This window comes from Astatotilapia calliptera, chromosome 3, assembly GCF_900246225.1.
Source record: "Astatotilapia calliptera chromosome 3, fAstCal1.2, whole genome shotgun sequence".
Taxonomy (NCBI): Eukaryota; Metazoa; Chordata; class Actinopteri; order Cichliformes; family Cichlidae; genus Astatotilapia; species Astatotilapia calliptera.
In genome coordinates this window covers 33,077,422-33,091,482 of record NC_039304.1, presented here as the reverse complement: position 1 = coordinate 33,091,482, position 14,061 = coordinate 33,077,422, and the positions used below count along the sequence as shown (strand labels likewise).

Genomic DNA, 14,061 nt, shown 5'->3' with positions numbered 1-14,061 from the left:
ACACACACACACACACACACATCTATCTATCTATCTATAATATCTATATATATAGATATATCTATATATATATATATATAGATATATATATCAGAGTTTGAAGGAGTCATTATTCAGTTATGGTCAGATGTTTACTTATACTCATTATGGGCATAAATGTTATGGCAACTATGTGATTTTAATGATTTCTTCGAACTGTTTCTTTTCCAGGATGGAATGATTGTACAAAGTCTTTAATGACTTTTAAAAACAAGAATTGGGTTTACACATTTACATGTATTTGGGACTTTCTCTTACCCACATTGGGTGAGAAGTATATATACAGCGTCTAATATATATACAGTACATATACTCACCTAAATCTTCAGTGTCTTTTAACTTAACAAGGCCAAGGCCAATGAACTTCATATTACTGACTATGATAGACTACAACTGCCAGTTTCTCTTTGCCAGCATAAAAAGAATTTGTTTGACAGAACTTATTGGATCAATCAACACAGAGAACAATGGGAAATTCTAACGAACTCAGTGAAGATCTAAGAAAGAGAAGTGTAGATTTACACAAGTTGAGGATTTCTCCTATAGCCATTTCTAAACAACTGCAGATTCCAAGATCATCAGTTCAAACAATTAAGTATAAGATATCCAGATGTGTCACCACTTTGCCAAGGTCTGGAAGATGACACTAACTATCACCCTCAGATGAGAAGAAACTGGTTAGGATGTTCAGGAACAACCCAGGAACCACCAAAGCTCAATCGTGCCATGAACTGGAAACTGCTACAACACCAGCATCACCGTCCAAAATGAAGTAAGTTTTACATCGCTATAGAGTGAGAGGGTGCTGACCAAGGATGAAGCCCCCTTCCAAAAGTGACACCTATAAGCTCAACTGAAATTTGCAGCTGCCCACATGGACAAGCCAAATAGTCAGACGAGACAAAGATTGAGCTATTTAGCCACAATGACAAGAGTTATGTTTGGAGAAGTAAAGCTGAGGCTTTCAAAAAAGAAAACACGGTACCACCGTCAATCATGGTGGAGGTAGCATCATGCTCCTGGGGCTGTTTTGCTGCTAGTGGTATTGGATCAAATAATGAAGGCAGTGGACTACCTTCAAATTCTTCAACTTTACCTCAGATCAACAGCTATATGGTTGGAACGTGGACACAGTTGGGTGTTCCAACAGGACAATGATGCCAAACACATCAACACTGGTTTATGAAAGGATAAAGCAGGCTAACATTAGGCTTCTGAAGTGGCCTTGCTTAAGGATATGTAAAATGGGGGTGCAAGTATACTTTTGACCCTTTGTCTATGAGACAAAATCCAAACTATAGTCAAACCTATGGACCCAATTCTTGTTTTTTAAAGTTATCAAAGAACAGCTACTAATAACATGCAGTGTAAAATGAGTTCTGTTTGTTACTAGTTGATCATACTTTAGTCCACACCCAAGGACATTAACAGTCTTCCTGAACGCTCAACGGCATCCGCTCTTGTAGAAACATGAAATATTTTTTTCTCAGTTAAACTGCAAACATGTAGCTGCATGTCTGAGTAGTAAAATTTGCTTGGGGCCATTTCAGCTACTGGTGTCTGAGTTCTTGTTAAAATTGATGGAATAATGAACAGAGAAAAGTACCATCAGATTTTTATCCACCATGCAATACCATTGAGAAAGCATCTGATTGGCAACAGCTTAATTCTTCTGCCAATACAGTGTTAGAAAACCACACAATGGAACAGTATCAGTCATGGATTGGTCTCCCCAGAGTTCAGACCTCGGTATACTGAATCAGTGTGGGATCATCTTGACAGAGAACAGAACAAAAGCCAACAAACATCCAAAGAAGAGCTTTGAATGTCCTCTAAGAAGCCCGGAGAACTATTCCTAAAGACTACTTAAAGAAATGTCAAGAAAATAATGATACTACTACTACTAAGGGTTGGCTCAAGACTTTTTCATAATGCTGTATGTATAGTACAGTCATCTATACAGTCTGACTATACTAATAAGTACAGCCATACATTTCAAGTTCAAAGGAACTTAATTAATGGTTTAGCTAAATCAAATGACACACAAGGGGGGGAAAATGGCTGCAATAACATTAACTAATCCAAAACAATTAAACAAATTTGAATCATTTGGTTTCACCCAATTAGGCTGTCAGCTATTCTTCAGCTCTCCCAGCCCTTTGCCACACCTTTTGCCAGCCAGGAAGGGGAAGCCAAACCCCAGGTAACTCAAGCAAAGACAGATGTATTAATATAACATAAAACAGAACTTTGACCTTGCGGTGATAATATGTGTGCATGCCATACAAACATTGGAAGGTGAAATGAAAAAATAAATACATTTAATAAAGAAACAATATTGGACAATAAATAGAATATATTTAAAGTAGTGACTGCAAAGTAAACTAAAGTGAATCAACTGGCGGTGAGGTGTGGAGCTTACCATGTGTGGCTTGCCGTCACAGGTGCACATCAGTAATATGAATATCCCGTTCCTCCACGGATAGCTGGTTTAAATCCTATCTCTCAGAAAGGTCCTTTTCTGTCACCATGGGTACCTACTCCTCCTCCATTGCCCCTGTCACCTCTGGTGTCCCCCAGGGGTCTGTGCTGGGTCCCATGCTGTTCTCTTTGTACTTGTTACCCTTGGGCCGAATCTTTGATAAATACAACTTTTCTTTTCACTTCTATGCGGATGACATTCAAATCTATTTTGAACTAGCTGAGGATGTCACGTCGTCATTGCAACACTTCTTTGATTGTATGAATGAAGTTAAAAACTGGCTACTGAGCAATTCTCTCATTTTAAATGATAAGAAGACAGAAATTGTAATCTTTGATACTCCCTTCTCTCGGGCTGAACTAACTGGTATTTTTGGGCCCTTTGCTGACTCCCTTTCTGACACTCTGAGGAACCTGGGTGTTGTCTTGGACAGTTCCTTCAAGTTGGACAAACATGTGTCCTCCGTAGTTAAATCGACTTTCAATCAACTACGTCTAATCTCTAAGGCCAAGCCCTACATACCACGTAAGGACCTGGAGAAACTTATCCATGCCTTTGTTACATCAAGGTTAGATTATTGTAATTCCCTTTATACTGATCTCCATTCTGCCCTTGTTCACAAACTGCAGCTCGTTCAAAATGCAGCTGCGCGTCTCTTAACTGGAACTGGCAGGTTTGAGTCTATTAATCCAGTTCTTTCCGACCTCCACTGGCTCCCTATTAAATTTCGTATTGATTTTAAAATCTTATTGCTCACTTTTAAGATCATAAATAACACCGCGCCCAACTATCTTACGGATCTCCTCAGCTTTTATACCCCTGGGAGAGCGCTTAGATCAGCAGGCCAAATGCTCCTGGTGCGACTTAGATCTCGGCTCAAGACCAGAGGTGACCGCGCATTCGTCGCTGTCGCACCCTACCTCTGGAATAACCTCCCCCTAGCTATTCGGGCGTCTGATACAATTCAATCTTTTAAATCTCGATTAAAAACTTATTTGTTTAGCCTTGCTTTCCCCGCCTCCTAGAGCCCACATTCTTCCAATCTTCCATTTACCAGTTTTGGTGAGCCCATGCATATTGTAGCCTCAGTTTCCTGTTCTTAGCTGACAGGAGTGGCCCCTGGTGTGTTTTTTTTTCATCTGCTTCAAGGTTTGCTGTGTTGTACTTTGTAAGAAGTGGTTGTTTGAGTTACTCTTACCTTCCACTCAACTCAAAGCAGTCTGGCTGTTCTCCTCTTACATCAGCAAGGTATTGTCACCCAGAGAACTGCTGCTCACTGGATATTTTCTCTCTTTTCTGAAAACATGCTAAAACTTTTTTTCTTGTCATCAATATTTTCTGATTAATTTTAAGTGAAAAATGTCAAAGAATTTTAAAGCTGGCTTTATCCAGTATCCAAATTGGTGCTGCTGTATGGACTTTTACTAACATTATCCCTTTTTCCCACAGTGAAACCTGACATTTTAGGACATTCCTGATACAAAAGAAATCCCTAATGTATAGCTGCCTGTTGGAATGTTATACAAAAACCTTTTACTCAATTTAGTTGTCGTGTCTTCAATTAAAATCAGCACTAGTATCCTGCATTGTAAATTGCCCAGCTATGAAGAAATAAATGAATGGGTAAAGATTTATGGTCTCAAATGATCAATATGGGGCGATCGTGGCTCAAGAGTTAGGAGTTCGCCTTGTAATCGGAAGGTTGCCGGTTCGAGCCCCGGCTCGGACAGTCTCGGTCGTTGTGTCCTTGGGCAAGACACTTCACCCGTTGCCTACTGGTGGTGGTCAGAGGGCCCGGTGGCGCCAGTGTCCGGCAGCCTCGCCTCTGTCAGTGCGCCCCAGGGTGGCTGTGGCTACAATGTAGCTTACCATCGCCAGTGTGTGAATGTGTGGGTGGATGACTGGATATGTAAAGCGCTTTGGGGTCCTTAGGGACTAGTAAAGCGCTATATAAATACAGGCCATTTACCAATATGTGCAACTTTAGCATGTAATCAGACAGCACTACACTACTATAATCCTTTTAACTGCCTTCCCTTACTCAACCTTTGTACTTTGCAGACCAAATTATGCATCATTTATGCTTAATAGGCTACTTAATGTGTATTTCAATGTGAAATACTAAACTGAAGACTCTCATTAATAATATTCTTATCAGTGGTGCCATTGTGGTTAGCACTGCCACCTCACAGCAGAAGGTTTTGTTCTCCCTGTGGCTGCTTTGGCTTCTTCTCACAGTCCAAAGACATGCACGTTAGGTTAGTTGGCGGGGGTGTGAATGATTGCCTGTCTCTCTGAGTTAGCCCTGTGATGGAGTAGAGACCTGTCCTGCATGTACCCTGCCATTTACTCAGTATCTACTGAAAGAGGCTCCAGGCCCCACCGGGACCGAGATGGATGGACGATCGTCTTACACGGTCGGAGAAAGGATCAGCCCACAAACCAGTGCCCATTTACTCTTTTTAATTTAAATTGTCCAAATTACAAAATAATAACATGAACTCTACTGCATCTACAAAATAACATAATATTTATGACTGTAGTAAGCATCATTGATTTTTTTTTTTTGCTCTAACAACCTTTTAGACATGCATACTGTTGAGAAATATAAAAATATAAATATAAATACATCCCATTAATATTCTTAATGAATCCATGACTAAGATTTGAAATATTTTATCATAAAAGAATTAAAATGCAGTTGAGTACGATAAGGCATTAAGATGTATCACAAGAGCTGTACAGAATCCTAGAGTAGAGGTATTACTTTTTTTTTCTTAATGTAATGGAGAAAAGCTAAAAATTAACTTGTAGTAATTCACTAATTTTCTCAACAGGAAGAACGTATTTCCAAAGGAAAAGAAAAAGGAAGAAAAAAAAAAAAAGGTGAAAAGAACTCTATGAATCTCGAGATAACGTATCAACACAAAACTGAAAACTCGCTCCAGTACGAAACCAGGATTTAGTTTACAGCAAATTCCGACTTATGTCATCAAACTCCAACTTGTGACTTTAGAAGCCCTTTCAACACCACTCAATCACCCACAATATAACTAAAAAAAAAAGTCCATTCTTCACATGATTAATGCAAAATGACGTGTTCGAAACATTATGTGCTATACAGAGGGTTAAATGACTAAATCTAATGCATAAGTTTCACTCATTGGACTGGTACATAGAGAAAACAAAAGGACTGTGGCGATACAATCAAATGAATGGCCAACAATGTTAAAAATGTCTGAATGAAATCAACACTTTTATAAATATTATTGTTTACAGCCAACTAACTTACTTAGTGGAACTGCTGAAAAGTTTCTTTTGTCATCACAGCTCCCTAACAATACGCATGACTGAGCTAGCTTGTTTTCATGCAAAAAGGTAGTTCTCAGGTGCAAGATTTCGCCATGTCAGAAGCTGAAGTGTTTGTTAGCAGTTGTTTCTTGCTTTTTCTTTTCTTTTTTTTTTAAATTTCAAAGGCTAGACCCAGAGAGGAAGACTCAGAGCGAGAAAAATCCAAGAAATCTTAAACCCACTTCGATCCTTTACAGAATCCAGCAATAACAAGTTTAAGGTGCTTGACGGTGCTGAACGCAACTCTCTCGTCATCTCTGTACCTTTATGGAGACAAATGAATAAAGTACATCCCACGAATGCATGCCGTCTTCTGTCCCGATCTACAAACATCCGAATCAAAGAGACTTAAAGAAACGATCATCGCCGCTTCAAATCAAAAGTTAATTCTCTGAAAAAAAAACAAATGAAATAAAACAAAATACAAGCCAACATGCGAGTCGAGCCGAGACTTCCGCGCACCCATCCACGCGACCTCCCCTCTAAACCGATTCTTCGTTTTATTTTCTGGGAGTTGCTCTCTCCCTGCTACTTTTTTTCTTTACTTATTTTAAATGCAAGCCTTTTGGATTCTTAGTAAGTGAGCTGCAAAATGGAGGTAAGATCAGAGCTGGTGTGAGATATACATACAGTACTTGGTGCGCTTGCAGAGAGCAGCCGACGCCGGGGTCGAGGGAAGAGACAGAGAGAGAGGAAAGAGAGAGGAGAGTGATACAGTAGATGCTCACAATACCACAGCTTCATTGGAGTTTTAAACGTACAAGAGCACTCGGAAATATCTGGACAACACATCCACGTTTGTCGTTAGTGTCACTGAACCTCCTGCAGCTACAAATGTCCTTTTGTCTGCCCCCCTCCCCGGCTCCTCCATTTTCTCCTTTTCTCTGGTGCCTCAGCTCTGCAACTCTGAGGTTAAACTGCCCTTGAGCACTGACTGGTGTTAATCTCCCCTCAACTCTTCATCCTAACCTTACCCGTGAGTGGGGATGTGACAAAACTAAAATCGGATCAGCATCTACGAGTAACTCCAACCGTCTCTGACCTTGCCCTCTGCTGAAGGACAGGGGTTATTGCTGATGAGCTCTCTACTGCTAACTTTGGGGTTGCGGTGCTGCAATGCTAGAGCAGTCTGTGACGAGCAGGTCCACCACCGTGTTACCGGTGACGTAGACGGTGGGTGCTGTCACCATGTTGCTAAGGGTGATTGAGCTGCTGGCAGCCACATTAGAGGTGACGGGGTTCTGGGCGGCCTGGTTGTTGGTGTGGGTGCCCATGTGACCCTGGAGCTGGGTGGGCGTCTTGCAGTGGACGCCACACAAGTGACAGACGAGCATGCCGCCAGAGGCGCTGCCGCCAAAGCCCCCCGGGCTGTCCTTCCACTCCTGGCCGTGGTGCTTCTGAGCGTGGACACGAAGGTACGTCAGTGTGGTGAAGCCTGATGGGCGAGAGGGAGAGAGCCGAGAAGCGTTACTTCAGCGAGAGATGATGCAATTGAGATCCAAGCACAAACAAAACAATGCAGCAAGCTCATAAAACGACAAATTAAAAACTCAAGGTTTTATTTTTTTCTCTTTTGCAAGACTCCCCTGACCCAAGCCTGCCAACCACAGTGCTACCATGTTATTATAATACCATATTTAAATATGTAAACGGTCATAAGTGAAAGAACGAGTGTGTAAATGTGATTGGACACTAAATAAATATCAAATACTGATGTTGGAACCTCATGTTAACAGTCTGAAATTTTACAAATACACTTGTCACCGCAAGAATGTCTCGAGTTCGACTCCACCATCTGGCCGGGGCCTTCTGTGTGAAGTTTATATGGACACTTTTCAGTTAAGTGTTATGCAACAAGAGTCAACTGGCCACATTGTTAGGTACACCTTGCTAGTACTGGGTTGTACTCCTGGCAAAGATTCAACAAGGTGCTGGAAACATTCCTCTGAGACTTTGTTCTAAGAGATTCAAAGTGTGCCAAGAAAATATCTGACGCACCAGTGCACCATCACTACCACTGATATAAGGACTGAGTCATGAACCATGCTTTTATGGCTCATGGCCATAGGACTGAGCCATGCTTTTATGAAGCTTATTCCAAATTCTGACCCCACCATGTTGCAGGAGAAATCAATACTCTGCTTTATTTCTGCATAACTTGGTTGTAATAAGAAGTTATCTGAGTTACTGTTGCCTTCCTATCAGCTCAACGCAGTCATCCAGAGAACTGCTCATGACCGGATATTTTATAGACTGTTCTTTGTAAACACTAAAGATGGTTTTGATCCCAGCAGATCAGCAGTTTTTGAAATACTCAGGTCTGGCACTAAAAATCATGCCACGTTCAAAGTCACTGGACTCTTTCTCTGAAACATTCTGGAGGGTTGCTATCGCAGTAAAACTGCTGAACAAACAGCTGTGACTTCAGGCATTTGCAGCACTCAGCCAGGAAATAGTGCAGCACATAAGCGCGTGCTATAGCGGTGATGGTAGATTGATTTTGTTTTCTTCAGGCAGAGCAAGATAAATGATCCTTTTCTCTGTTTTTTCTTCATCTTTCACACAAAGCAAGAACAAAAGAGTAAAAAAGGTTAAGCCAGGTGCACTGTGGTCTTTTTGTTTTTGACATTTTTACTACAGAGTCCACAGTCTCTGTTTCATCCCTAAAGCTATGTCTGCTTTAATGTCCGTGTTTCTTCCCTCAAAATGCAATATATATTGAATGTAGTGCAATAAAACACCTGTACTTACTGCGGTTACAGAGATGGCATGAGTGGTGCTGCGACTGGTTGTGCACTCTCATGTGATCTGTGATGTAAGCAGCTGACAGGAGCTTCCCACAGATGTGGCAGGGCACCTTCTCTTCGTGGCGAATCATATGTGCACGCAAACGATCCTTAGTAGCGAAACTGGACTCACATGTCTGAAAAAACAAGAAAGCAATATGACAATATGATGGCAAAACTTTTCGCAAACTACAATTTTTAAAGTGAGGTTTTACAATATTATGTTTTGCACGCCACAAAATCTTAGTGACAGCTGCACATATTTGAAAACCCACAAATGTATTCCGCACACTGTTCGTCGCTAACGCACTGTTTCAGGCATCAGACTTTCTTTACAGAAGAAATACATTTGTTTAAAGTGTTTAGGTTCTACAGCTATTTTACCTTTTCAGGATCAATATATGTCCAAAACAATGTTCACACTGCTAATGCTGACAGAGGAAGCTGTAGCTGTTAGCGCCACTGTACCACAGCTAATTTCTTTGGGGTGCTTTTGACATTTTAAAGATTTCCAGGGCATTTATCAGACAAATACTATGCTTTGCTTTGTGGATAATGGACCTAACAGCCTGTTCAAGAAGCCTAAGCTCCAGTTTTGGTGAGTAAAATTCTTTACTTAGCAGTTATTAGCAGGTATCTGTTTGCTATCTTGCGTTAGCTAGCAACTTAGCACTTTGCCCTCTTATCCAAACATGTTCACTTCAGGCTGTAAACCCCCCCCCAGGATGGTGACAGTCATGATGTCAGAATTGAGACTTCAAAGAGGGCTTCACAAACCACTGTGATGTCAGCAGCTAACTCCATCTTTTTTATACAGTTAGCGCATGCCCATAGCATATGATTATTTGGTCTGTTTGTACTGTTGGTAAGCTAATTTACTTAATCATAATAACAAAAATTAAAAAACAGCAGTGGTAAAAGTTATTTTTTATAAATAAATAAACAGATAAATCTATGTATGTTTAAAGGGCCACGTGAACTATGTAATGACTGCTACTACACTCAGCACAGAGACTCTCACCCCTCAATAAGTGCAAAAAAAAATTGTTATGCAAGATTTTGTTCTGTTGATCATACAATGATACAGTAAAAGAGAATTTCATAACTTCAGTGTCATGATGGCTGCATATTTATATTTATATATATATTTATATTGGACTGTGTGAGTGATCCACAGTCTAATAAGTCTGTGTGTATCTGTGTGAAAGAGTTTTATCATTTCTACTGTCACGGTTCGTCATCATATAGTTGATAAACCAATATTTATCAAATTTAAGTTAACGAAAGTTCAAAGATCTGTAGTTCACATCTTTATGTATGACGCATGTAGATGCACATATACATAAACACACAAGTGTGCGATGAGACATGCTGATCTTGCCTGTGTAAATATCCAGCTTCAGTTGTGCTGCATGTAGGCATAATGTTCACAATAATGTTAAATAAATGTTATGCCTACATATCTGATTAAGATACATATGTACTTTATCCACATCGGTTTCCATGGTAATATTCTCATTGTTCATATACTCGTGTCTGTCTGCAATATATAAGCTGAAAATATAAAAGCACTGCAATGTGTAAGAGGAACACTATGCACACAGTGAAGTGACTAAACGTGTAAAGTAAAGTGAAGATAAAACACGAGATAATTGTGACTTACGGGGCATTTGAAGGGTCGTTCTGAGGAGTGCACCTGTCTGACGTGACTATTGAGGTGGTCGGGCCTTGGGAGCAGAGAAAGAACAGAGAAACACGTCAGAGCAGGAAATTCTTCATGTGCCGCAAGTGTGTCGGGAACATTCGTTCTGCTGCATTACCTGGAGAAAGCCTTTCCACAGTGGGGGCAAATGTAGGGTTTCTCCACGCCGCCCTGGTGGGAGCGCACGTGGTGGCTCATGCGGTCCTTCCTCTTGAAGCGCTGCTGGCAGATGGGACAGGAGAACGGCTTCTCGTCTGAGTGGGACAGGCGGTGACGGTTGAGATGGTAGACGTCTCTGAAGGCCTTCCCACACGTCTCGCAGGCGTGGTTCTTCCTCACGGGGTTGGGGTTGGGGTTCGTGGGCCGCTGAGGCAAAGCAGACAAGATAAGCACACTACAGAGTTCAGACGTTAAGCTTTTCGCTGCTGCACTGTGAAAAGAAATGCGTTCATTGTTGGCTGCCCTGTTTCTTATGTGGAAACCATGCAAGATGCACGCTGAGATTTTGCCAATTAAGTGTGGGTTGTGCAAAGTTTTCACTATTTGTGCAAAACATTTAGCCACTTTCACACTGTTTGTGTTACAGAGAACATGCAGGGGAGCATGGGGGAGGCTTCCAAGCACAGTGTTTCTCAAACTGAGGGACCAGTGCCAAACACTGGGATGGAATTTACTGGTCCCTTAACGGATTTCTGTTCCTGGGCTTTATGGAAAATGTGAGAAACTGGGGAATTTGAATCAAATACAAAGCAGGTGACACACGGGCAGCTGCTTGCGGGGAGAAGACGTCTTAACCATCCCTCCGGTCAGGCAGCTTAAGAAACAACATGCTTGAAGGTTCGGGGTTGACGACAGCCATCTCCACAAGGCCCTGACCCACCTGTACTGCCGCCCCTGTGGCCATGACGACAGCAGCAGGAGGCGGAGCATGAGGGTTAACACTAGCCATTACGTTTGGCATGGCCACCCCTTCACAATCCTGACCACCCAGGGGAGGCTGCTGAACGCCCGCCAGCACACCGGGAGGGGCGAGAGGGGGAGGCGCGGAGAGGTGCAGCAGGGAGAGGGGAACATGGGGCCTCTCCGCCCTCCCTCCGGCCCCCACCGCCATTGCCGACGGGTCCGCCGCCGCCGCCACCACCTGGCTGGCAGCTCTCTCCTTTGCTCCCTCCGCCTGCTCTCTGGCCCTGTCCTTCATGCGTACCCCAGTGTGGACCGACTGGTGCCGCCGCAGGTTGTAGTTGTTCTTGAACTGCTTGTTGCAGATGGCACAGATGTGTTGCACGCGAGCTGGCCGAGACACGGGCTTCACTGGAGCCGAGGGAGGTGTGAGGAAAGACAGATGATGGAAAAAAGAAAGAAAGAAAGAAGGAAAGATGTTAACTTTTGATGCTTTATATGATCCTTTAAGGCATCCTGCAGGAAAACAGATACATACAGTGTATGTGGCCGGTCTAAATATAAACCTCTGGAAGGTCAACTAGTCCAAAAAATAAAAAATAAAAAATCCAAAGCAGAAAAGTCCATCTTAAGAAGATGTAATAGAAAAAGATTTTTAAACTTTTTTTCTTTAGCTTACATAACTAACTGGTTAGCTATTAAAATGACTGGCTGATATGATTGATATATGGCGCAGGGCTGTTACTATAGTAACCATTGCATTAACTATTCTGATGAGATTAAAGTCCATTCAGAAATGAGTTCTTCAGACACTCTAAACCTCAAAGATATTCTCTTATCAACCACAGATGACACGTATAATCGAAAATATTCACATTTTGGGAGGGTGACTTATTATCTGAGTGACAGATGGGGATGTGGTGGTCAGTGCTCCATATTTCTTATTTTTCTGCTGGCACACAAGTGAAGACGATGTGCTGAAGAGCTTCATGGCTCAGGCTTGGTAGGATTAAAGAAATTTAGTTGCTTTCTATGATAGCAAAAATAAATACACATTATTCATAAACTACACAATCCTGCTCTGATCACCAGTGTATGAGTTGATATTCTTCATGCTGTTGTCATAGCGATGCTGAGATGCTCTACACTGTGTCATTCACCTGTACCTGATAATCCATGAGTGACCTGTACACTTTTTACATTTTTTAGACCACACAAGTGGTTCATTCGCTGCCATTTGCATTTGCACGTTTAAGTACTCGGCTATTTTAAGAGATTCAAATTTTTGTGGCCATCATCTGCCTCGCTGTGTCCGGTCTTTTCACAAACACTTTTTCTCAGCTCCACAGGTGTTTAAGAGTGCAGTGTCCCCTTACCAGGCAGAGGTTCCTCACTGAGAGCAGTGGTGTCCACAGTTGAAGGAGGCTGTGCTATGTGCTCTGTGGGTGGGGTCTGGGGAGAACTCGTATGAACTGGCAAGAGCTCTGATTGGAGGCTCCCCTCCACTTGGTTTTGAGTGGGAGTACTCTGGAGAAGCAAAGGAGAAGGCCATCACCAAATGTAAACACAAGTCACAGCTATATCTTCTCCAAGAGTGCGGCGTAGTAAATGCAAGAAGTGAGGGCTGCAGGACAGCTGTGGACCCACACTGAGAGACAGACAGAGGGAGAGAGAGGGGGAGGCCTGCGCGACAGCACGCGAGCTGTTAAAGTGAAAGCAGAGCAAAGAGGAAAGAGAGAGGCCTACCTGGAAGAGAAAATTGCTCCAAGCAGCATCCATTTTGCGCCACAGCGATGGAGATTAGAAAGTCAGCTCTGGATTGAGATCGAGGAGAGCGGTCTTTGCATCGCTTTCTTCGGGTCGGCCCGCCGCTGATCGGGGCGCAAACAGCCGCCTGTCCGGCAGCAGAAACGCCGGGCTCCCGGGTCCTCTGGAAAAACGCGAAAAAAGCCGTCTGCAAAAATATGTTTCTCTCATTGAGGTAGCCTAGTGCTGACGATTAAAATGCACGCAGCTGTTGACTAACGCACGCTGCGGTACACAGGCAGTGGTGGAGCAGGCCAGGCCAATAACAGCCCGTTTCTCTCTTTGACTTTGGTTTCTAACTTTAATTAATTTAAACAGCAGTCTCACTGAAGCGCAGGATCACACAGTCCAAACTACTTCCAGAAAAAAAGAAGCAAAAAAACAAAAAAAACCTCGCATCTCACAGTATCACACTTTAGCAACAAACAATAAGCCAACCTGCGTGAAATAAATGCGTATTTTTACGCAAAAGAACAAATATGGGTTATAACACACGTATCTGGCAGCACAGCAGGTCATGCTTTGTTTTTAATTTATGAATCCAAATATTTTTTTTCCGATTTCCCCCCAAATAGGCCAATCGGGTGTTTGTCGAAGCCTCGCTGTTGGATTCAAGCCCTGACCCCGGCGAGCGGCGCTCTCGCCGGGCCGCAGCCTATCGCTCCACCTCGGCCGTTCAGCTGCGAGGATGTCATCTTTCTTTTTTTATCGCCCGCTCTCCCTCCTCCCTCCCTGTCTCTTTCTTCCTTTTCTTTTTTAATTCCTCTTTCTTCTCCCCCTCCTCTCCTTTTCTCGCACCGCTATGTCCCACTTGCTCTTAAAGGGATAGGGTTTCCTCTTTGGACACCCCCCTCTCATTTCCGTCTCTCTCGGCGGAGCCCTGTCCCTTCTCCCGCTTCCTTCCTGGGTTTTCGGCCGACACAAAATCCACTCGTGCGTGTTTTTTTTCTCCCCGCCTTCCTCCAGCCAGGCCCTTACTGAACAGATCTGCACCG

At 42.8% G+C, this 14,061-nt stretch overlaps 1 protein-coding gene across 1 annotated transcript; it reads right to left on the bottom strand.

Moving 5' to 3' along the window:
- Positions 1 to 4,604: 4,604 nt before the first annotated feature.
- On the bottom strand, positions 4,605 to 13,808 carry mazb (MYC-associated zinc finger protein b (purine-binding transcription factor)). The gene is made up of 7 exons (XM_026162934.1): positions 13,007 to 13,808; positions 12,637 to 12,787; positions 11,241 to 11,671; positions 10,479 to 10,726; positions 10,322 to 10,385; positions 8,624 to 8,795; positions 4,605 to 7,307 (listed from the first exon to the last, which is right to left on the bottom strand). The coding sequence occupies exons 1-7, from the start codon at positions 13,037 to 13,039 to the stop codon at positions 6,964 to 6,966; spliced, it is 1,443 nt and encodes a 480-aa protein (XP_026018719.1). The 5' UTR covers positions 13,040 to 13,808; the 3' UTR covers positions 4,605 to 6,963.
- Positions 13,809 to 14,061: the final 253 nt, after the last annotated feature.